At 44.8% G+C, this 23,135-nt stretch overlaps 1 protein-coding gene across 3 annotated transcripts in view; it reads left to right on the top strand.

The window, feature by feature from the left end:
• UBE2W (ubiquitin conjugating enzyme E2 W) overlaps nucleotides 1-23,135 on the top strand; it is a 223,414-nt gene that overhangs the window by 78,667 nt on the left and 121,612 nt on the right. The window contains exon 6 of one of the 3 annotated variants that reach the window (XM_069220363.1): nucleotides 14,520-15,665. The exons of the other annotated variants lie outside the window; for them this stretch is intronic. Within the exon in view, the coding sequence (XP_069076464.1) occupies nucleotides 14,520-14,533 (14 nt within the window). The 3' untranslated portion in view covers nucleotides 14,534-15,665. Of the gene's footprint in view, nucleotides 1-14,519; nucleotides 15,666-23,135 lie in introns of those variants that run through there. 3 annotated transcript variants of the gene reach the window in all.

Below are 23,135 nucleotides of genomic sequence, written 5' to 3'. Positions count from 1 at the left end.
CCTAGTCGTGGCCAGTAACAGTTTGGTTTCAAAGGCTTCAGTGTACATCTCCGCTAATCTAGGGGCCAGGACATCGCAACTCAGTTTATAAAACTCTGGGGGCAAACCATCTGCACCCGGAGTCTTGCCCGCCGCCAGTGTCTTGATGGCCTCCTTAATCGCTCCTATAGAGATCTGTACCCCAAGCCTATCCCTATCTGTATCAGTCAGAACAGTCCTAGGCAGGGCAGACAGAAAGCCCTCTCGTACGGCGGTGGAATCCACGTGTATGGAGTTATACAAGGATTTATAGTATTCCATAAATTTGGAATTGATCTGGGTAGCTGTGTAAGTATTTCCCCCTTCAGTCAACAAGCGGGTGGTTGGCCTAATCAGCCATGCCAGCAGCCTCCCAGCTTTTCCTCGTCGTGTATTTTGGTCAGATAGGTCCTATAGTCATGGCATCTAAGACACTCTAGCGCCGACTAGTATTTCCCCCGGAGCTCCAGCAGTCTAGCATGAGCTTCCGGTGAGCCGTCTAAGTCATTATCGCCTTTATGTAGGTCATCCTCTAAATGTGAGATGTCCCGTTCAAGGTCTCGGCGGATGCCCACCGTCTGCCCTAAGCAGTGGCCTCTCACAACCACCTTTTAAGGCCTCCCACTCCGTGCCCCTACTGGTCGCCGAGCCCCGGTTAAGTGTCAAATATTCTGACAGCCTATTTAGTAGTGCTGAATGAATAAATCATCTTCCAGCGCTGTTGGGTGTAGGCGCCACGTCGGAATAGGTTGACAAATCTCAGTCGTGGCTAGGTGGATCAACAGTGGACTATGGTCAGAGACTGTCCGGCCCAAGTATTCAGAGTGCATTGCCAAGTTACCAAGAGAGGTTGAGCAGAGTATTTTATCTATTCTAGTATGCACGTGGTGGGGGGGAGTAGTAAGAGTAGTCTCTGTCAAGAGGATGTTGAAGACACCAGATATCAACTAGGTCCCAGTGTGAGATCCAGGTCACCATGCCCCTGGCCACCCTGACGGCAGCAGCCCCCGCAGTGGAGCAGTAGAACGGTCCAATTCCGGGTCTAGCACCCCGTTAAAGTCTCCCCCAAGCAGGAACAGGACATCCCCAAAGCGTGCCAGCCGGGCAGATAATGTGTGCAGGAACTGGAGCTGGTCCTGGTTGGGGGCATATATACTCCCCAAGACCAGCGGTCTCCACTCTATTAAAATATATCGACCCTCTTTATCAGTGTCAATGTTGATGGGCTCAAATGGGACCCCTGCTCTCACCCACACCACTGCTCCTCTTGCGTAGGCCGAGTACATGGTTGCAAGGAGCTGCCCCCACCAACGTCTACGCTGGCGGTCCGATTCTATGTGTGTGAAAGTGAGATTCCTGCAGCATGGCGATCTGTACCCCCTGCGCTTCATGTAGGCAAGTATCTTGTGCCGTTTCGCTATTGAGCCTGTGCCTCTAACATTCCAGGACAGCAATTTAGAAAAGGGACGTGTCATAGCCATATCCCCCAGAGGTCTATCAGGAGGCCTGTACCCTCCCCACACCCCATTCCCTAATGACCATTGCAGTAGCACATCACACATGTCTGAGGGACCACAGGCAAAAACTAACAGTTCTAACATTCCCCAACTCGCCCTCCCGAGAGCAGGTAAGCAACTGCCTCCCGCCCAAACCATAATTACCAGAATATGAACAGGTGATGTCATCCGGCCGGGTCTTCCGGTGGGTGAGGTAGGGGCCAGCATAGAGCCCAGAGCTGGACCATCAGTGTCTCCACCGGCCCATCATCAAATCGCAAAAAGAACAAGGCTGGGAGCACGTGGACCCCCCAACATCAGATGATGTCTGCTGATGTCTGAGGTGTCCCCTGGGGTAGACCCTCTGTCACACTAGTCATTGATTCTATATCTGTAGAATCCTCTCCATTCAAGGACTGAGGTTCGGGTATCTTCAGAGCTTCTCGCCTCTGTTAGGGAGGCCGCCGCCTGTAGCGCAGCCATCTTTCCCTGACGCGCCTGTTGGCTGGTGGGTTTCGTCACTTGGTTGTCTTTCTGACAGTCTTTGGTGTGTCGTCTCTTGCCCCGGCAGCGTGGTTGTCTGCCTTCCACTTGTTTGAGGTCTGCAGGTCCCCTATGATAGGCCTCTAACCACACCCACACCTTGTCATGTTCCTGGAAAAAGTATGTGGTGCCATCTAATATGACCTTCAGTTTAGGTGGGAGCGGTAAGGAGTAACGGATCCCCTCCTCTCGTAGGGCTCGTTTCACCTCCAGGAAGGTGGCCCGTTGAGTTTGAACCGCCAGTGTAAAGACTGGGGAAAAAGGTGGCATTGCCCTCCTCTATCTGACGGGGGCCCTTCTCGTGAGCCGCCTGTAACAGCAGGTCACGGTATCGATAGTGTAGGAGTTTGGCTACAATCGGTCGGGGTGGTCTTCCCGGCTCTGGTCTACAAGTAGGGACTCGGTGTGCTCTTTCCAGGGCGAAAAAGGGCATAAGGGGTAGTTCATTCATAATAGTACGCAGCCATGTTTCTAGGTAGGCCACCGTACCAGTGCCCTCAACGCCTTCAGGCATTCCAACAATTCGTATGTTGTTGCACTGACTACGACCCTCCGAATCTTCCGCACGCCGCTTCAAGACCTGAACCTGCTCAGCCAGGCATGTGACCTGGGTCCAGAGGGCTCCGCGTGTGGGCTGCAACTCTTCCAGGGATGTTTCTGTATTTGTAACCCTGTCCGCCAGCTTGTGGTGAACTGTTCGTAAGTGACTTAGTTCAGAGGAGACCTTTCCGATTTCCTGACTCAGGGTTAACTTACTGTCTTCAGTTGCCCCAAGGATCTTATTCAGTGTATCCTGCTTCGTACTGGGCGCTGCACCCTCCTCCGACACGCCACTGGTTAACTGACGTGCGAGTTCCTGCTCCGCTTGGAATGTTCCCTGCACCTTGTGCCTGATTTTCCCCATTGTTCGGTAGGTATGTGGAAGGCCGGGAGCCACCTCCGCCCAGTGTCAAGTAATACGATGAGCCCCACTATTCTGTGCACCGGTCGTCAACTGTTTGTAGGTCCCCACACTCAACAAGACAGCCTCTCCAAACGATCCTTCACGTGTGAGTCAGGTCTCTGCCCTCACAGCCATTTCCACTCCAGTTTCTCCTGTAGTCACTAGGGCGGGGTCGCCTGCCAGGCTGGGGCCACCGTGGGGGTAATCCCATCCCTGGATGCCCCACCCGATACTCCCCAATCAAGCCTTTCAATGTCCGCAGGGGGGAGACTGGGGCAGAGCAAACCCCCACCAATCCTCTGGGGGGGGGGGGCCTCCACCTCCAACTCCCCTCCACCCAGGGGCCACAAAGTCCGGGGGCACCCTCCGCTTCCACTCTGTCTCCTCACCTGGTGGCAGATACCTCCTGTTGCACACTTCTGGTCTCGTAAGGTGTCCCTTGTCCCCACAACGACGTCAGTACACAGTGCAGGGGGTAAATCCGGTATACACCCTCAGTGCGTCACCGGTCATGCCCGAGGTGCCAGCGTGCCTCTTGCTGGGGTTGTTTACTACTTCCAATGCACACAGGGGCTTAGCAGCCTCAACATCAGTCCCCATGGGCCTTTCATGAGTCAGCCGGGCTTTTCCTCCAGCGCTTCCCCACTTGTGGCCGCAGTCAGCGCAACGCTCGCTGTGGCATCACATCTGTTCCCCAGGCTCCATCTTGTACACCTGCATTGCGCTCACCGCAGCGTCTGTAGCCGCTCCCCAAATACGCGGCCCTCTTGCCTGCACGGTCATCAGGCCTGCGCTACCCTTCACAGGGGGCCCGCAGCTCCAGGGACTTCACCACTCCAGTCCACTCCTGCATCTGCTGCACACAGGAGTTTAGCAGCTCTAGCATGGGCCCCCAGGAGCCCCTCAGGAGTCGGCCAGGCTTCTCCTCTAGCTCCTCACCACTGGTGGCCGCAGTCAGCGCAATGTTCGTCACCGCTCCACAGCCACCCCCCAGGCTCCACCATGCACACCTGCACAGCGCCCACCGCTGCGTCCGCAGCCACTCCCTAGATCTGTGGCTTACGTGGCCGACTCGCCGGCTCGGCCGTCAGGTCCGCGCTGCCCTCCACAGGCGGCTCGCAGCTCCAGGGACTTCACCACTTCAGTCCGGCTCTGTAAGTGGGCCCCCCCCGTTTGGTGTGCGTGGGGGGGGGTCCCTTAGCCGCCAGTACCAGCAGGATTTTTCTGTAGGCTGGCTCGGAGCACTGGTTTTAGGCGGCTGCCATCTTAGGCAGTCAAGCCTCGTCCCCACAATACTTTTACGCTTGATCCTGCTCGAACCTTTCGAAAGGGAATTCAGTGAAATGCCATAAATGAATACTGCCACCCTTGTGAGTATGACCCAATATCATTTTATTCGGGAGATGGGCATTTGGATTTCAAGCAGGGTTCTCAGAGATGTCATTACACTGTTTCCTCATTTGGTGATTTCAGGTCTGCTGACCACCACGCCACTTGTATTGGTGCTTCTCATCCATCTTGGTACATTCTTCTTATAATCAGCTGTTATTAGTTGCCACATCATTTAGTGAGCAGTTTCTAACTAACTGCTTTGTTCCTTCCAGGCATGCAAGATCGTTCATACGATCTTGAGAGAACTCTTGCAACAATGTTGACTAAAGTTAAAGACCACTGGCCCTCTAGGAACTCTCTCCTAAGACACAAGAATTCAAACTGTGCGGCACGCCCCCCAGCGGGTCAGTGGTCATATACCCAGAGGGGCTCAAATGCCTCTAAATTCTTGTGAATGAAGATCACTTGGATTACTTGTCACATTTGCAGGCTATCTTCATTTATATGCAGCATTTCAAATGGATAAAGCATGGCAATCGTAATCCAAAACTCTGTGGTGATGGGGTCAAAGAGGAGGGAAAATAAATAAAATATTCTAAAGTATGTTGTATTTTCACCTTAGAACAACTGCAAATAAAATAATTTTCACTTTTTAGTGAAAGATTAATACATATTAAACTAATGGAGTGAGAGGCACTCGTTTATGTAATCAAATATCAGTTGGTTAATGTCCGTCTGAGACCAGAGAGTCACAAAATTAAATTGTGGTTGGCACAGCTTAGAAGAGTGACTTGTTTATATATAGAGCTAATAACCCCAGCTAATAACAGCAAACACTGAATATACAAGTCATTCTTTTAAAATAGTATTAAACACAGTTTAAGCAGGGCCGATGAAATTGTGTAGTAGCCGAGGACCTAATTATGCTGTCGGGTTGATCAAATAAAGCAGCAAGAAAAGGCAAATTGTGCAGCATAATGTGGCACATTTTGTGATAGTATATACTTTTTTTGTCAATTGTACACATGGTAACACTGTGTGATCTAAGACTTTCTGATTAGTACCTGTTAAGCACCCAAATACAGGATGACCAGTCAACCTTTGCGAAGGGCTTTCCACTGTAAAGGAATTTCCACTGCACAGTGACACTTTTTTAGTAACCTTTGATCTGTATGAGCTGCAAACAATTCTTTTGTTAAAATCTGCAGATTATGCTGCAGATGACACACTGTATAGCAAAGGCAGAAAGCGTAGTGGCCACAGACTCACAAAAACACAAATCCAGTGGCCCTGAGTACAAAATAGGTTACTACAAAATGATTAAGCATTTAACATAAAACAAGGGCTTTCAAACCCATTTTAGTATTGGCTAGTCCGACTGTACCTAGTGCAAACAGTTTTATAAATCCATTCATAGGTAATTTTCCCGTTAATGAAGCAGGTGCGGTGGTAGTGGGACCCAGAAGTGTGAGGGGTACACTACATCACAGTTAAGTCTGTTTTACTTTCAAAAGAGGCATGGTGTAGTATTGTGTTTATTGTTAAAACAATATTGTAGGAAGTGTTTTGTTGTGGTATTTCAATGTTGGAGTGTATTCTATGTTTTGTGGGGTATTTGTATTATGTAGAGTTTATTTGGTGTCTCCCAGCTCCACATGCGGCATTTAGTTTCTTCCTCAGCTGGACAGCATTCCGTGCTGGACAGTTGAAGGTGCTGGAGGCTTTAGTGGAGCTGGAGTTCCTTGTTTTTACTTGAGAAATATATCGGAATAAAATGCTGTTGTGAACTCCATCTGCGTGGATCTACACTCATCTTTAACTTCAATACCACACATGGGGGCTCATTTACCTTGCTACTAGTAAGCATGAGGGCACCCTTGCTGCAAAGGGGCAGGCAACAAGTGGAAGCTCATTTTTTTTCCTGAAAGAGAGGGGGTCTGTTTAAAGGCTGGATCGATGATCAGCCATGGTGTTTAACTGGTGAACGAGGTAGAGGAGACAGCCTGGTACTTGGGGCCTTAGCTAGTATGAATTAAGGATTAATAAAACTATTATTAATACTGGAGTTGCAGTTGCTTTGAGGCCTAGGAGTATGAGGGGCTCACAACACCCCATTTATTGTGAGTAGTGTTTCTTACGTCAACTTCTGTTTGGTGTATTTGTTCTTGTCGAAGTCGTGTGTTTACTATGAATATGTGTTAAAGAAAAAGTAGCCCAGAAAATGACCTAAAAAAAACCAGCCCTCTCCAATCAGACCAGTCCCACCCGCTCCCTCAAATCTTGCCATAATATTTTGAAGGGGGCCCTAACATCAAAACATGTTGCTCAGGGACCTAGGAGAAAAAACGTGTAAGACCTCTGTCCTAAATGCCTCCTAAGCTAGTGGATAGGTTTTAAAGCTCAGTTCACACACAGCTTTATGTAGCTGAATTTGCAACTTCAAGAAAGTGAAATCTGCAGCATTCACAAACTTTGAATGTTTGTACAAAGTCCTGGCAATGAAACCCCCAAATTAACTAAAAATAAAGGTTCTACAGAATTGTATATAGATTCACATGCTTGAATTGTACCCCATCATCAAAGTCCCTCTGTAACTTTACTGTAGCCGTATGAGGAGCTGCAGGATCTCATAGTACCCTTTTTGACACATTCACCTGAACCAAACTTAAGCCAATGATTTGCGAGTTGTCAGCCTTACCTCCCAGATGTCATCACGTCTTCGATTTTACTGCACATTGTGTTGAAGGTAGTTCAAGAGATTTGCTCTCACTTCAAAACAGATACGTTTTTCATGTTTCTGAAATACCTATTTTAAAAAAACATGACTTAAGTTGTAGGTAGATTCTTTCCACCCCTACCTTTAGAGTAAAAAGAACTAAATATGAAAAATTCCAAAAAGTCTATTTAAGGCTTGTGATTACTCTGAAAAAAGTAGTTTTATTTCAGGTGATCTGCACAAAATGTGACTGTCCCCTGGGTCACCAACCAAAAGACTGTATGATCTGTAGGACATTTTCAGCTAAGACAGCTTAATACTTGTGGAAAGAGTCTGAGGCAAGTTCTCAGAGAGGGGAAAAAAGCATCAGAAATAAAGCCGGCTCTCATGTGGCATCAAAAAACAAAATTGGTGACTGAAGAATCATCCTCTGCAGAACCCCAGGTAAAATATCAGTAAATGTCTGTGAACAATCTGTCAAGTCAACTCATCCTGGAAAAGAGCAGATAAAGAGACAGTCACCAACTTTTATGGCTCCACCTTCATCTCCAACGGCAAAAAAGACAAAGTTCACAGCATGGTCAACAGTGTCTTCCTTCGATAACTCCTTGATGAAGGCACCATTGTCTGTAAATTTGATGACCATTCAGTTGACTCAGAACTAATGAACTGTTGATGAAACAGTTCATTGAGCCGTCAACAAAAAAAAGTCGCTGAACAGCCAGCTGACAAAGCTGTTGTTGATTTACCTATCGACCATCGACTGCTATTCTGCCAATGGCATCCCCGTTGACAAAAATCCCCTCTATGTAAAGAAAGCAAAAGGAACTATGGGGCATTTGCCAAGAACACAGTATCCTAACCAAATCACATCACTACCACCAACTAAGCTTCTTGACACTGTAACTGAAGAAGATCTTGAGAAATCTTAAGGAGTAGCTTATAGCCTTTCTCAAATTAGAATTAAATGTCAAGACGCAAAGCACAACCCAAAACCTTTTATCCCAATTATCCAACAGCACAGGCAAGAAGAGAGGGAATATGAAGACTATCCCTAGGATCTATATGAAAGTGTTTAAGAAATCTATGAGGAATGTCCAGTGATGAATATCATAAGTATATCTGTTAGAGGATCTGTGCCATTTGCTGTATATTTTACTTAAAAGAGCAACCCAAATATCCATTGGAACCTAGGTTGTACCCATGCACAGGGCCACTGGAATTATGCAGTCCTGCGGCCACACCTTTTTCCAGATAATTATGGATTTGCTGCAATTGTCACGAACCAATCTGCTGCATAATCTGCAGATTTAACAAAAAATCAGTTTCTAGCTCAAACGGATCAAATGTTACTGAAAAAAGTGGAGACGTGTTGGTGCTCAGTGGAAGCCCCTAGAATTATGGGATTTTCTCCCATACCGAATTCATAGAATGTACTCAACCTATGTTCATGCAGATGGAAAGATTCATGCACGAAATGTCATCTGGGGGCCTTGCTGAGCTATGCAGCAGGTACAGAACAGACATGGATACCTTGTCAACACAGGGATCCACCTGCATTTGCGCCCCGTACAGCTTTAAATGCCACTACCCAGTGGTTGGTTGCTACACTGCTGATAGTAATGAGCTGTACTAATGCTAAAAGAATATAGTACTATACCCCAGTCAGGACACAAACTGCTACAGGGGAATCCATAATGCACACAGGACAAATTTGTCTTCTACAGGCAATGTGCAACCACATGTATCGCCAGATGAGAAATCGAAATTAATCACTGGGATATGATTGAAAAGAAACCTTAAAAGTATGAAATAGTATCTTGTGGAATCTCCTTTTGTGGTGAGTTATGATTACCTAATGCAGGAAGGTGGATTATTATTTGGAGTACACAACTGTCCATCTCAAAGGATAGGACCACAACCTGTTACATTTAACATGAGAAACTGATGAAGTATTTCTCTAAACAAATATGCTGCATAATTTGCTTTTTCGTGCCCTATAATTTAGTCAACCCTACTGCATAATTTGGTGCTGCCTTGCGCATGAATCACAGCAGTTCATTCAGAACTAATTTGCAAAATAAATACTCCTAAAGACCCCAACATTACAGTAATAAGTATGGTCGAAGGAAATTATAATTATAGTTGCACAGTAGGTTTTAGTGAGAAGAGCAGATTCATTCACATTGTAAATCTCATCTTAGAATAGATTCTTCGAAAATACTAATGCACAGTGACCTAGTGTGATAAAATCCACAACCAAACTTGGGTGAGCAATGTAGTGAAATACAACGTACATTATATGCAAACAACTACATATGTATATTCCACTAAGACTGGCCTGTAGTTGTCTATTAACTTATCACTTATGAAATAACAGGTGTGTTTTTTTTTGGGAATTAGCGTCAATGGTGTTTCAACCCTTTGAAGAATACAATTGTCTTTTCAGGAGTTGGGATGGCTTTCGGGACCTATAAAGAGCCAGAAAGTTTGGTCAGGGAACCTACTTGAAGATTAATGACAACTTAATTGAAGAGTATAGAAAAATATCTATTGCTGCCCAGAGATTAATAAAACCCTTAGGCAAGCTGTGTCATGCGGACTGATAGAATAGTCTTAAGAATAAAACCATCTACTTACTGGTATGCTACCTAGCAGTAGTAAGGGAAGTAAAAAGAATGATATTAAGTAAGGCATGTATTTCATTAAAATAAGGACATCAATATAGGACTTACCTATGAGAAGAAAGCACAAGAGCGCAAGGACCAAAGACAAATTTCAGGATACTGCAAGATGCCTTTGTTGGACCCACATGACCTCTGCATGTGATGTCAAGGATCATAAAATGGCACCACAGGCAGAGACTCCTTTACCTCCATGCACCCAGAGGACATCAGGGGAGCGAGAGGCCACAGGTTTTTTTTAATTTTTTTGTTCCAAGACCTGGGAGGCACTTTAATGCTCTGCCTCACGTCTGGGGTCTGGGTAAAGACCCCTGAGAGGGAGTGATCTCCTAAAAGTTCTTGCTGTGAAAAACACTAAGAGGGCCTTGAGGAAACTGTCCCTCTCCCAAGACTCCAAGACTTACTCCATTCACTCTCATAGATAAGATACTGGTGATGAAAAACATGGAACCTTGGTTCATTGGCTGATTTCCCCCCCCCCCCCCAAAACCCCTCCACCCCACACCGAGATTGAGACTTTCATTCTGGCTATGCTGGACCAACATAGGATGTTTGCTTTACCTTCTGGGCTGCCATTCAAGTAAAAGCACAAATCAGGAGAGCTGTTAAAAGTTACAACCTGCAGGGTGCCTCAGCCTCCTTCGGCAAAGACATGAACCATGGTGGCATCTGTGTCTTTGAAAACAGTATTGCTGGTGGTAGTTAATTCAACTTGTATGGTTGAAGAACTACACCCTTCTAGGTTTGTCCACCTTTCTCAGTGCTGTACATGGATATGTTGGTTCTTCAACATGCCCACCCACCCTATCAAGGTGGTATCTGCATTTCATTTGGGCCATCCCTTACGCTTCCATCTTTCTTCCGTCTTATTGATCCCACTAAGTATGAAGAATCTCTGCATGCTGGACCCAGATGTTTGGTGTCCTATTACTTTGACCGGACCTCACAACAGGACATTGGGGATGATCAGTACTTAGTGGAATTTGCAGGAACCGAGGAGGGTAAGGCAGTGACCACACACACACTGCATGAGTCATCCTCCGGCTGTGCCCTAGTCATGAATGATTCCCTAGAGAGTATTTGCAACCATTTCATTAGGGTTATGGCTGTTCCTGCAGCCCTTGCCTGAGGTATCCCGGTTGCCAATATCCTGCTGCCCACATGATCATCCTTATATTCCTTTGCCAGGCATTGCTGCCTTCCAGCACAAGTACACAGTGACTGATAATTTGCCAAAGCTGCTACATGACTCCCTTGGGTAATCTGCAAAAGGAGTTCCCTCTTACTGGAGAGTATTGGTTTGGGACTGCTAAGGTGAGGAATCTGCAAAAAAATATATCTACTGGAAGAAACCTCATTTCATTCAAATAAAACCAAATGCATAAAAACGAGAACTGCCATAGATGCGCTTGTCAATGATAGTTATCTTTGGTGCACTTTATTTTTGATTAACAAAATGCAATTTCAAGATGGCCACTGTGGATATGTGCCCAGTGACGTCCGTCATCATGGAATGGCATTTTGTTAAATAGTGCAAAATGCATGAAAAGATGGCCACCACGGATGCATGTACATACTTGAATGCACTCTTATTTTAACAAATCCCATTCAAAGATTACTGGCAGGGATGCATGCAACCACAACGGCCATCTTTGAATGGAGTTTCTTAAAATCTGCAGAGGGCTGCCCATCGAGCATGGGTGGACAGCCTTCTGGAAATGGTCTCAAAAGCACTTAAGGATGTCTGTCTGCTGACAGTGCGTCAAGTGGCAAAAAGTTGTTTTTTTTTTTTTTTTTTTTTTAACAAAAGCAAGCTTGAGGGAGAGCAAGAGGACACTTGTTGCTAAAATTAGGAATGAGAGCGAGATGGGAGGAAGGCAGATCAGAAAAAGTGGTACAACAGTGCAAGGATACACCATTGAGTCAGAACACTGATACCTAAATGCTCCTGGTTGGAATAAACACAAGAATAGTGATAAAAGCCACGGAGTCAGAAAACAGATTAGTGAGATAGACTGCTAAGCCATCCAGGTTTCAAGATGGGGCTGACAAAACCATCACTAAGTATATGTAATGTTATGGAGGCAAATAATTCTGTTTGAGGCCAGGGAGTAAAAATAAAACAAGCATTTGCAATGCAACGGGTCTCGCATTTCTCAGAGTTCAAGCTATCAGCAGTTGTAAACTCCCAACTGGACTTTCCTTGCCTCATTAAATGGAATAACAAAAAAAAAAAGTGTGATCGCGCTGCTAAACAATTGAGATCGTGCTGCGAAAAAAGAGAAAAAGTAGTCCACAAACCGGACGGAAAACAGCGAGCCTCGTATGTTTTCAGTACTTGGTCGCTGCACTCGAGGAGGGCTAACCAGTGGAGAAGGCATGACGTATGCATGCTTTCCACTAATGAAAGCAAGCAGATTTTAAAAGGCAAGCCCACGAACCAATCAAAGACACTGACGTGACATGGACGGGGCTCGAAGCCCTTTTCTAACGACTACACCGTCTCGCAAGCGATACGCAGGTTTGACCCTTAAAAGGAAGGTGTTGGGATGCCAATATGGTTTGAAGGATGCATGTAAAAGTCACTGTGTGACAAAGAAACCCATTTTACTCTGAATATTAAAAAAAAAAAAGTGGTAACGAAATAGAATTAGGAGACAATGTTTGGAAAATGGTAGGCAGTATCCTTAATTAATAGGTTTGGCTTTCAGTAAATTCATGTCAGTCCGGTGCAAGCTCCAGTGAAGTTAACTTTTGATCCCACAATCGTCTAGTATGCATTCAGAAACTCAAATCTATCATTGCAAACTCAGTCCGAAAAAAAACATGATATACAGAAAAAAAAATTGTTTGTGCAAGGGCAATAACTCGGAGTGATACTTTAGTTATGTGGCTCGCAAAGAAGGCATGAGAATATAAGTGAAGGCTCTCAAATTAGTCAGTGTTCCAAAGATGAGAAGAATCTGAATCAAGGTGTACTACTGTACTAGTCTTTTGGTTCTGTCGGAGAAGACCGTGGATCATTGGGTTGTGCGGATTTAAATGCATATCTGTTATTCATTGTATGTAACTTCCAAGTGAAAGCTTTTGAAATTCTTATCTCAATGTAATGCATTTGTAAGCTGTGTCTCCCATATCATGCATTAGTTTTTAGCATTACGTACAGTTGGTGCTGTGGATAGATGAGTGTACATAGATCTGCATGGAAGTGACTGAATACTAGAGTTTGAAAATGACAGGTTATTACGCAAGTGAGCACCACTGGATGAGCAGGTTGAACACAAAAATCTTTCATGACATCTTTCTCAAGTAGCCAAGGTTATTGCACTAGGTATTTATTGTAGTAGACCGTGCATCTGAACCTTGAATCAGTGTCCACATTTATCACAGTTTTAGCACAACTAAACACTTAGGGGGTCATTATGAACCTCGGCGGTTCAGACCGCTATGCCGGCAGCGGGTGCAAAGACCGCCACTGGCATGTTGGTCTAAACCGCCATATTATGAACGCAGTGAGGGCCGCCTATGGCTGCCCTCTTCCACCACCAGGCAGCCTGATGGTGGAGGGAAACATTTTCCGACGGGGCAGTGCTGCAAGCAGCGCTGCCCATAGGATAATGATCCCGTCTGCCACCAGCCTTTCCCTGGCAGGCTCGCCCGCCAGAGAAAGGCTGGTGGAAGAGATGCTACGGGGTCCCCCTGGGGGCCCCTGCACTGCCCATGCACTGCACTACCCAACACCAACATAGGCGGCAGCTCCATTTGAAGCCGCTGTCAATGTTACGGCCCAACGGGGAAAACATTATACGGCCGGCAGGGTGGGGTTGGGGAGGGGATGGTTGCGCTGATGGTCTGCTGTTGACCGCCAGCGCGGATCTTGGCGGGTTTAACTGCCAAGATAGTAATGAGGGCCTTGGTGTGTTTAAAAGTGTTTTAATGAACTGTATCTCTTGGCCTTTAAAAAGCTAAACATTTAACTCATTTTGTAGGCAAGTGCATTTAACGTGCAAGCTAGGATTAAGGAGATGCTGTGCCTTTCTTGAAATTCACACTGAGCCAAGTTTATCATATGCTTTGACAAGTGGTAACATAGGCATTAATTATGTTTAGATCATTTTTGATAATAATTTTCAAAATAAAGGTTTGTAGTTAAATGGGTATGCTAAGTGGTTTGTGCGGTAGCTGAATAAAAGTGTTTTTAATTGGGACAATGCATAAATACCTTAGCAGACTGAGTTCAGCTTTCAGGGATGTGCTCTGGTCCAGAAGGCTCCTTCCTTCACGTTCTTTGGGAATGCCAAGGGAACAGAACTATTGACAGGAACTAGAGAAAGTCATGGCACAAGTAACGGGACTGTGATAAAACCATTTACCTGTGCATGAATGAACCTTGACATTAGGCTATGATCCAGTATGGTGATTCCTTACTAGATCAATAGTACTTTCATAATCTGCCTACTGGAGGTTGCATTACATTTTGCAATGTTGTTTATCTTTATCAAGAGCTAAAATTTCAACATGAGCAGGAACCATACGTGTTGTGGGCTCTTTACCCCACATTGTGAAGTTTCAGATTACCTCTTGATGGCAGGGTGCCCCTTAATGCAATTTGCTATATAATGGTGGAAACAGGGTGATGTTGTGAAGTGTATGCTTTACGTAAGCAAGTGGAATGGCTTGATTTTTTTATTGAAGTTTAAAATAATGAACTACATTACCATGAGTGTTTAATGTACCTGGTACAATTGTAACCTAAAGCCATTTTCTCTCTTTTTTTTTTTTAATAGATGACACTTGTTGATGCCATCAGTGATGCTCTTTAAGAAAATAGTCCTACTGAATTACAGTGCACTTTGATCATTCAGTCTTTGAACTTTAACCTTGACTGGAAGTGACTTAAAGAAATGAAGACTTCTTCCTTTTTACTGCATTTTTACTAGTCTGCATTGTGGGCGCATGCTGATTGCTGGCTCACTCCATGCAATGGATATGTTTTTATTAGTCCTTCTGTATTGATGCAGGTGAGGGAGGGAAAATTGACAAAAATTCCTTTTATTTGTTTGTTTTTAGCTTTGAAGAGCTTCATGGTCCTCATGCATTGTGCAATAACAAAATTAATGCATGAAGGACCCTAGCCGATGGACTATGAAATGCGTTGGTACTATGAACATAAGATCCAGCACTGCATTGGAGGTCCTTCTAGTCCATAAGCTTTGGGATTCTATGCACTGTGATCATGAAGTTTGGAGCATGAAAGAACATGCTAGGCTAAATGATTGTAAGACAAGATTGTTGCATATTTATTGAAATACTTTCTGAATGTCCTGACTTCTTGATACTGAAGGTTTTTCAGGCAACATTGGCAGATGGGTACAGTATCTCATCCCCGTTGTGGATTATAGATACGTTTATATATAGCTGCTATTCTAACCTCTGAGGTAGTAATATATAGTTTAGGATATACATGAATGAATCAAGATTTTATATCAGAGAGGTGGGAAAACCAAGAGTAATGCAATGGTTTGCAGCAGTCCTTAACTTTTGTACATATTACCTTTTTGTTCAGGTAGGTTTAAAACTGTTACTTTGCTAGCCATCAGCATGAGCCCTACTGCCTATATAGTATCTCAGTTATTTATGTTTGACAGAAATCTTAATTTTTTTTTTTCTTTTACTATTTTTGGTTTGTTTCTATTGTTGTATCCCATGTTGAATACAGAAATATTTTGATTGGAAAGCCTTGTCTAAAGATATTTTCTTGTATATTCTCTATCCCCCAAAGCATTAAAGGCGTTATCTTGACTTTTAATCTTGTATAAAGGAGAACAAAGAGAAACACTTTTTGACAGAGAATTAATGTTTTGGCAAAAAAGCGTGAAGCGTTTATTTTACACTTCTATTTAAATAAAAGTATACAATGAATATTTTCTTAAGCTGCTTGTCCCAATTCATTGTAGTTGCCATTGAGGATATGTGAGTATTAGGGTTTGTTAAAGGAACAGAAGGTGTCCTTTTATTGGTTCATCTGCTATCGCATGGTTTTATGTATCCCACATTGTAAAGAAGACAGAGTGATAGAACAAATGACCATGTTTTAATGACTAATGTCAGATTCTACCCTCGTTCTACATTTAAAAAAAAACAAAAAACACTCAGCTTGTAGAATGTGCGGTCATTGGGAGTTTCTACTAGTGATGGAAAATACCACCTTTAGTTTTTGCTTGAGTGCCACCATAAACTTACCCTACCCACAGACAACAACTCCAAAGGGTATATGCCGTGGAAGGATTTTCTTCCTAGCAGTCTAAAAGAAGGGGAAAAAACAAAGCTAGGCACTTTACCTCATGATGCAGTCCAAGCCAGGCTCTCTTAAGCGCCTTGGACTGTTGAATGACAAAAAGGTACTTGAAGAAATGGATGTGGGATAGTGGGAAGTGTCCGATGCAGAGGAGACCTAAGACCTTTATGTAAAAGAGGTTATGGTGAAAAAAGACACCAAAGGACACTGAGCAGACAAATGGCATGTACACTATGCCAAAGGTTTGCAGTGGAACTGAGCTGAAAATCTCAGAGTTTAAGTCCGCTTGCAGTTGAAAGGTGGATAAAACCATGTGAGCCTCTCTGATCGAAACAGACACCATAGAGGACAAACCTTAAGACACTGACTGAACTATGAAGAAGGATCAAGCACAAAAGAAGGTAAAGGAGTAAAAGGGAACAGAGAGCTCAACCCAGTATTGAAAGTTCCCTTGAAGCCGAACAACTTGTATTCGACTTCAGATAGATACCTCTAACCACAGGTCCCTTACCTAGTGAATATTCCCCAGGTGTGAAAATGGATCTCAAAACTTTTCCAAAACATTACCATTAGATGGCATCATACAGCTTTGCACTGTCGTTGTTCAATCTGGAAATTACATGTGGAGCTAAATATAAGCATCACCTATCTGCGCTGACATCAGTTTCTTTTTTTCCCTCTCCTCCAGATGAAAATCAAGAGCTTCTCTTTGGTCTTTAGACTGAGGCTTTAAAAAAAAAAAAAAAAAAGTAAAATTCCACCCCTTAAAACACCCGGGATTAAACTGTGTAGGGGCAGTTGCATGCAGCTGTCTGTGTCAGACCCTCATGAGGTCTGTTTGTGCTGGCTGGGGTGAGACCACATCTCCAAGGCCAGCAACTGCACACAAATGAACCAGGCCGCCATACAGGAATGTGAGGCCAGGCTTTACTTTTTAAAATACAAGAAGACTCCATAGAGCGGTCCGTCAAAGTTGAAAGGAAGGTGTCATTCCTGCAGCAGATCATTGTCTTGGTTGAAGTGCAAGTCCAAGAAAAAGCAATTAGTCGAAGTGCGAATCAGCCCTTCCTGCTCCTCTCAAACTCCAGAGGCAGCATGAGGGCAACAACATGCCTTTCACTTTTGCTCCCATGCCTTCCACTTCTGCTCCCGATCTCCATCTGAGCAGATTCAGAGCTTGGTCGAGACATGCCATGAATTTTAGGTCCCATTTGCAATGTTGCAATAAGGCCTTCAGAGAGGCTATGCTGCATACATTTGTCACTTTACCATCTCCTTTTGGCATGCCTTTGTGCCCTAAAGTTCACAGGGGTCTCCAGTCAGACTTCGTTCTCATGTTTGCACTCATTGCTGTCTGTGCACCTGGACTGTCATCAGGTTCACCACCAGCTGCTGTGCAGACCTGGGTACCGTTGTCATCCTTTGCAGTGGTCCGTTCTGCATTGATGCCAAGGATACCGTAGCAGGATATGCTGCCTATAGTGCTATCGGACTCAAAGCAAAATTCACCTTGACTGAGCTCACTCCCTGCTCTGACCTACATGCAGCGTTTAAACAACCTTTGGGATTCTGATATTTTATCCTAACCACATGGTAGGGCCCAGACTTTACATAATATTTTCGACATGGATTCAGTCAATGATAGCAACTATTTTCTCCTGTATGTGAAGAAAACTGTCATGAAGAGCGTCAGGATACCAGTGGGCTGAATACTTCTCCAGATACGGGAGTTGTATGCCCCATTCCACCCCACCTCCCACTTGGTCTGCCCACAGAGGAAAGTACCTCTTTTGCTGTCGTGATGCAAAGGGCAGGAGCGGTTCTAGGTTGAAACTTTGTTCACGGCTGCCAGATAAGACAGGTTGTGCATCACCATTAACCTTCACCAGGTGACCCAGCTTTCACACTTGACTCCAGAGTGTTTCGAGGTGCGGGTGTCCATCCTCCAAATTATTTCTTATGCTTTCCCTGCAGTTCTAACCCGGTTTCGAATCCAAATGCCTAGTGACATTCGGGATTTTTTTTTTTTTCAAACAAAATCCTGACCATCTGATCTATGAATGCCAAATGTCTTCTGCGCTGCTATTCTCATGCCCTTAGCAATTGTGTGCTACAAGTATTAAAGGCTGTTCTGGATGACCTCCGGGTGCCCCTTGCTATTCAGGATGGTTGTGATGCTTAAAAATTTGACATTCACTCCTGATTGGGCATGACCAGCTACTTATTGTGAGCGTTGGACAGTAGTGTGGGCCTGGATGAGGTCTACAGGCCTCTATGTGGATGCCCTGCCATCCTTAATGTGCTTGATTGGGCTCCGCTTTTTGGGGCAAAATCCGACTCCACGTTAGAACTTTTAAAGAAGAACAGAGTCGCAGCATGGTCCTTGCTCCTTTATTCTCCCACATTCTCTCACAAGACAATTCTACCACAATATTGCACTCTCCGTTGCTATGGTATAGGTTTTTCATTATGATGCCGGGCCTTTCAGTCCCTCTGTGGCCAGGGAAGTGGTCTTGGAGACAATATTAAAGACAGCAGGAACAATGTGCAGCTCAGCCCCATGTCTCTACAGCAGCTGTAACCGCTTTAGTGTATCTGTGCTGGCACATAGTCACTTTGTCAGAGGCAGCACCTGATATTTCTTTCGGGGGGGGGGCATGTCATCACTTCAGTCAAGTGGGTCCCCCTATTTTTCCATCAGGGCTGCCCCCTCCCATTTCTTTGTATACCTTCACACCTTTCACCACCATCTGTGCGGCTGATGGAAACTGCCTGTCTGTCTTACAGCAAGAAGTGCAGGCCCTTTAGGCCAAAGAGGCCACAAAGATGGGTCCAGCCTTGAAAATAGGAATTGGATGTTACTTCGTTTACTTCCTTCCTTTTGCTGAAGAAAGACTAAGGTCTTCGTCCTGTTTTAGATCTGTTCCCTCTCAACAACTTCCTGCAGAAAGATAAATTCAAGATGGTCACGAGATGGTCACACTTGCCCAGGTCTTGCCTGCCGTAGACCCTGAGACTGGATTGTGGTGTTGAACCAGAAGGAGACCTATTTTCATAATCTCGCACTGCGCACCCACAAGCGCTATCTGTGGTTCAAGACGGGCCAGAAGCATTTTCAGTTTGCAGTGCTCCCTTTTGGCCATACCTGTGCCTCTCAAGTGTTCACGAAAGTGATGGCAGTGATCGCAGCACACTTTTGGAGGTTGGGAATACCAGTCATCTCCTGCTTTAACAATGGTCTGCCAAAGGCAGACTCCCCCCAAGCAGTCGTCAAAATCTTTCAGATAAAGGAGAACCTGCTGACATTGTTGTGGTTCACTATCAGCATGCCAAAGTCACACCTTCACAGACACTCATCTGAGCTATTCTGCTTACGGTTTGGGTTAGTTCCCCTTGTCTGAAATTGAGAGTCTAGGACATTCAGGCTTTGATCTCAATGTTTCAGCTTCTGTTCTAGATCGCAGTACTGATGACTCAGGCTCTTGGAGTGTCTGACCCCTTGCATCCTGCTAGCCAGACTTATTGGATGGTCAATACAGGCTCTGCATTGGGATCTCAAATCCCAGTAGGCGCATCATTGGGGAAATTGGATTGTGTCTAGATTTTGAAGGATCTTCAGGGGACTACTGGACTGTGATTGGGTGGGTTACAAGCCCCTCACCTTACCCCACCCAAAGTTGACCATGATCACGGTTGTATCACTATTAGGTTGGAGAGGCCATCTGGGAGAAGTGATCAGGGACCTGGAGTCTCCAGCAGAGACTCAAATCAACATTTAATTGTTGGAGTTGAAGGCCTTCCTGCCCACCCATCCAAGGAAGGCTGGTGCAGTTGCTCACATACAATACTTACATGTACTGCAATAGGCAGAGAGGTGTGGGTCTTGGGCCCTGTGTCAAGAGGCTCTTTGCCTCAGAAAGTGGCTGGCCTGCCAGGGAACTTTCTAGTAAACCACCTGGCAGAGCCTTTAAACGGCATGGAGTATGAACTCAGTCCCAGTTGCTTAGTGGATCACTTATGGCAGTTGCACTCAGAGGTGGAGCAGGACGTACCCTGGTTTGATCTTTTTGCCACAGCTGTGAGCGTGCAATATCTGCATTTTTGAATCGAGAAGTTTAAGGCAGTACTTTATTGAAGACTATATTGTAGTTTGGGGCTCATGTATGGCTACCTTCCACTGCCTCCGAATTCTGAAGATCTAGAACTGCTGTGCGCTAGTCATCCTAGTGTCACTGGATTGGACCAGGAGTGTGATATGCAGAACTCCTGGGCATTAGCATCTGTCTTCAAATCAAGCTACTGCTTCAGTAGGCTCTTCTGTCACAGCAGCAGGGCAGAGTGGAGTGAACATCCAGACCTGCACAATCTGCATCTCCATGGTTGGAGATAAAGCAGCGGCAGTTGACCTTCTTTCATCCTTTCTCCTGAGCCTAATAATCTTGGCATTGTGGTGTCCCTCCCTAAATCAGTGTACACCAGACATTGGGAAATGTTTTTGGATTGGTTGCCAGACAAATTGGCCCTTTATTAGCAAAGTTGGCTGATGTTTTTTTATTCGTTCTCACTATAGCCCAGCATGGACTGTGCACACTGTTACTGGCTACATATCAGTGCTTTCAGCTTTTTTGCTAGTGCCAGATCAGACTTTATTTAAATCACCTGTTCTGATGCGATTTTGCAATATTTGTTTCAACCAAAACGCTTTATGGGATCTGAACTTAATCCTCACTTTTTTTTATGTGTACCCCTTTTGAGCCTTGTCCCTTGAGATTTCTAATGTTGAAGACAGTCTTTGTCATTGCCATAACATCAGCTAGATGTGTAAGCTAGCTGCAGGCGCTGTCTGTCAACCCACCTTGTACCATTTTTTCCCCAGATATCCAAAAAACATTGTTGCGGACCTTGGCTTCATTTCTAATGAAGGTGGTCAGTCCCTGTCATGTTCGGCAGGCCTTCACTGTACCAGCATTCTTTGCTCAACTTTATCTCTTTGAAGAGGAAGAGTGACTCCATAGATTAGTTCAACAAGGCACCAAGCTTTTATTCAAAACATACCAGGAAACATCAAGTGGACGATTAGCTCTTTGTAGGGTTCTCCAGAGCAAGGAAGGGCAAGTAAGTACTCAGAATAAAGATTTTCTACGCAAAGAAGCAGCCTCCAGCTCATTCCTTAAGGACGAAGGCTGCTCTTTATACCTTAGCACACACTGTGTCTATCCTGTACAATTGGGAGGTGGCTACATGGGCTTCAGTACACATGTTTACAAAGCTCTATTGCCTTGACAGTCAGGGCCATCAAGAAGGGCATTTTCCCCGCTCGGTCTTCCAGGACTTCTTGGTTTGAGCCCGTTCACAGACCCACTTGGGGGTAGGTACGTCTGTGGTATCTCCCCACAAGGTGATGAACCTACTGTTAAAAGTACACATCAGAATACCAAGTTACTTACCTTGGCTATCGATCTTTCTTGTTGATACGCTATTTATCTACAGATCCTTCACTCCCCCTCCCAGCTCCCAATTCCGTGAACTGGACTCTTCTCATCGCTACCATTAGAGATCTGCCCTTTTGTCATGCCTATATACTAAGGGGCATTGTACCTAAGGGTACGGATAACCTTGAAAGCAACTGAGGCCGGTGTGCATGAGTGGTGCTTATATACGCCTCCACTAGTCACTTTGGAGCGAAACCACATCGAAGCCTCACAACACCTCCTACTGGCACACTGGAGAGCTTCTTTGAAATTTCCAGATCCAGTCTGATGCATGAAGAATATTCACAAGGTGAGTAATCTGCGATTAGAAGTATCATTCACAAGTCGAGCACACATTGTTCCTCATCGAGGGAGTCTTTCTTTTTTAGGCTAATCTGCCTTTCTCCTTCAACTCCTTTTCCATCCTCTGAGCTTCAGTTAGATATAGTAACCATCGGAAGGATTGTTAACAAAGGTAAGTAACTTGTTCATGTAGGAAAAAACATGTTGACGTTAGGTTAACATGCAGAAAAGGAATTTTAGAAAGCCCTTGAAGGATCTAAGATCTTGCTAAAACAGAGAGAGTAGGTTTGGAGAAGAGGAACTGGTTGGCTTAAAACCCTCAGCAATTTCCAAAGCTTAAGAAGAGCAAAAACACTTCTATGGTGAGGAGGAACAATGTGAGCAAACAAAGCTAAACACATCACGGATAGCAGAAGACTTACGCCAGGACCTGACTCACAGGAGGCATATCTTGATTCATACCCCCCTGGACTGCCTTTCCCTTGTGATGTACAGTTTGGCACATATATGCTTGCAACTAGAAGAAGAACAGAAGGAAGCATGCTCTTTGCTTAGAGACTCTTATTTCCACCCCAAAAGAAAAATCATTACCTACCAATTCTACCCATTGTTATGGATATATAGAGAGGCTTTCAAAGAGATAAAGTAAAGGGATAGAAATGGTTGGGACCAAAATGGAGAGGTGCACAGCAGACTCCAGTGCCCTTCTGAATAGGTGTAGGTCTCAACAGTGAGAGGAGATAGATGACCTGATGCAGCATCTCTCTGATTAGCAAAAGCTGCCATGTAAGAAACAAAGACAACACATGCCTAAAATTAGTTCTAATTGCAGCAGTCATGGCCTCTAGGCAAATGTGCACTATGGTTACTCTAAGTAGGCACACCAAGAGTCTCTGGACTCAATCAAGATGTACAAACACTCATCATAGATATTGCCTTCACTGGGAAAAAGCCTGGGGTGACAGTGGGTGTCTCCCTGCAACAGATTATTGATAACAAGACCCCAAAAGCAATGGAGGTCCCAAAGTGTAGATGATCTTTCAGAAGACAAAGTACCCCTTTCAGAAAAATGATAGGAATAGTAGGGTTCCAGCCTAGTAATCAAACACCTAGAGTACACAACTAGCCTTTATGCAAGCCGCTAGCATACACTGTCAATACCCAAAGAGAGAGACAGTGGTATAGAGGCAGGCTCAGAATGTGAGGCCAGGCCAAGAGAGGGTTGATACCCCCCTCCAAGTCACTCAACAGTAAGGCCCAGACACCAAACGCCAGATAACTATGTACTCAATCTTTAGACACGGATACTGCATAGATGTAGAAGACTTACT

This window comes from Pleurodeles waltl, chromosome 2_2 (assembly GCF_031143425.1).
Source record: "Pleurodeles waltl isolate 20211129_DDA chromosome 2_2, aPleWal1.hap1.20221129, whole genome shotgun sequence".
Classification (NCBI taxonomy): domain Eukaryota; kingdom Metazoa; phylum Chordata; class Amphibia; order Caudata; family Salamandridae; genus Pleurodeles; species Pleurodeles waltl.
This window is presented reverse-complemented; position numbering and strand designations above follow the sequence as displayed.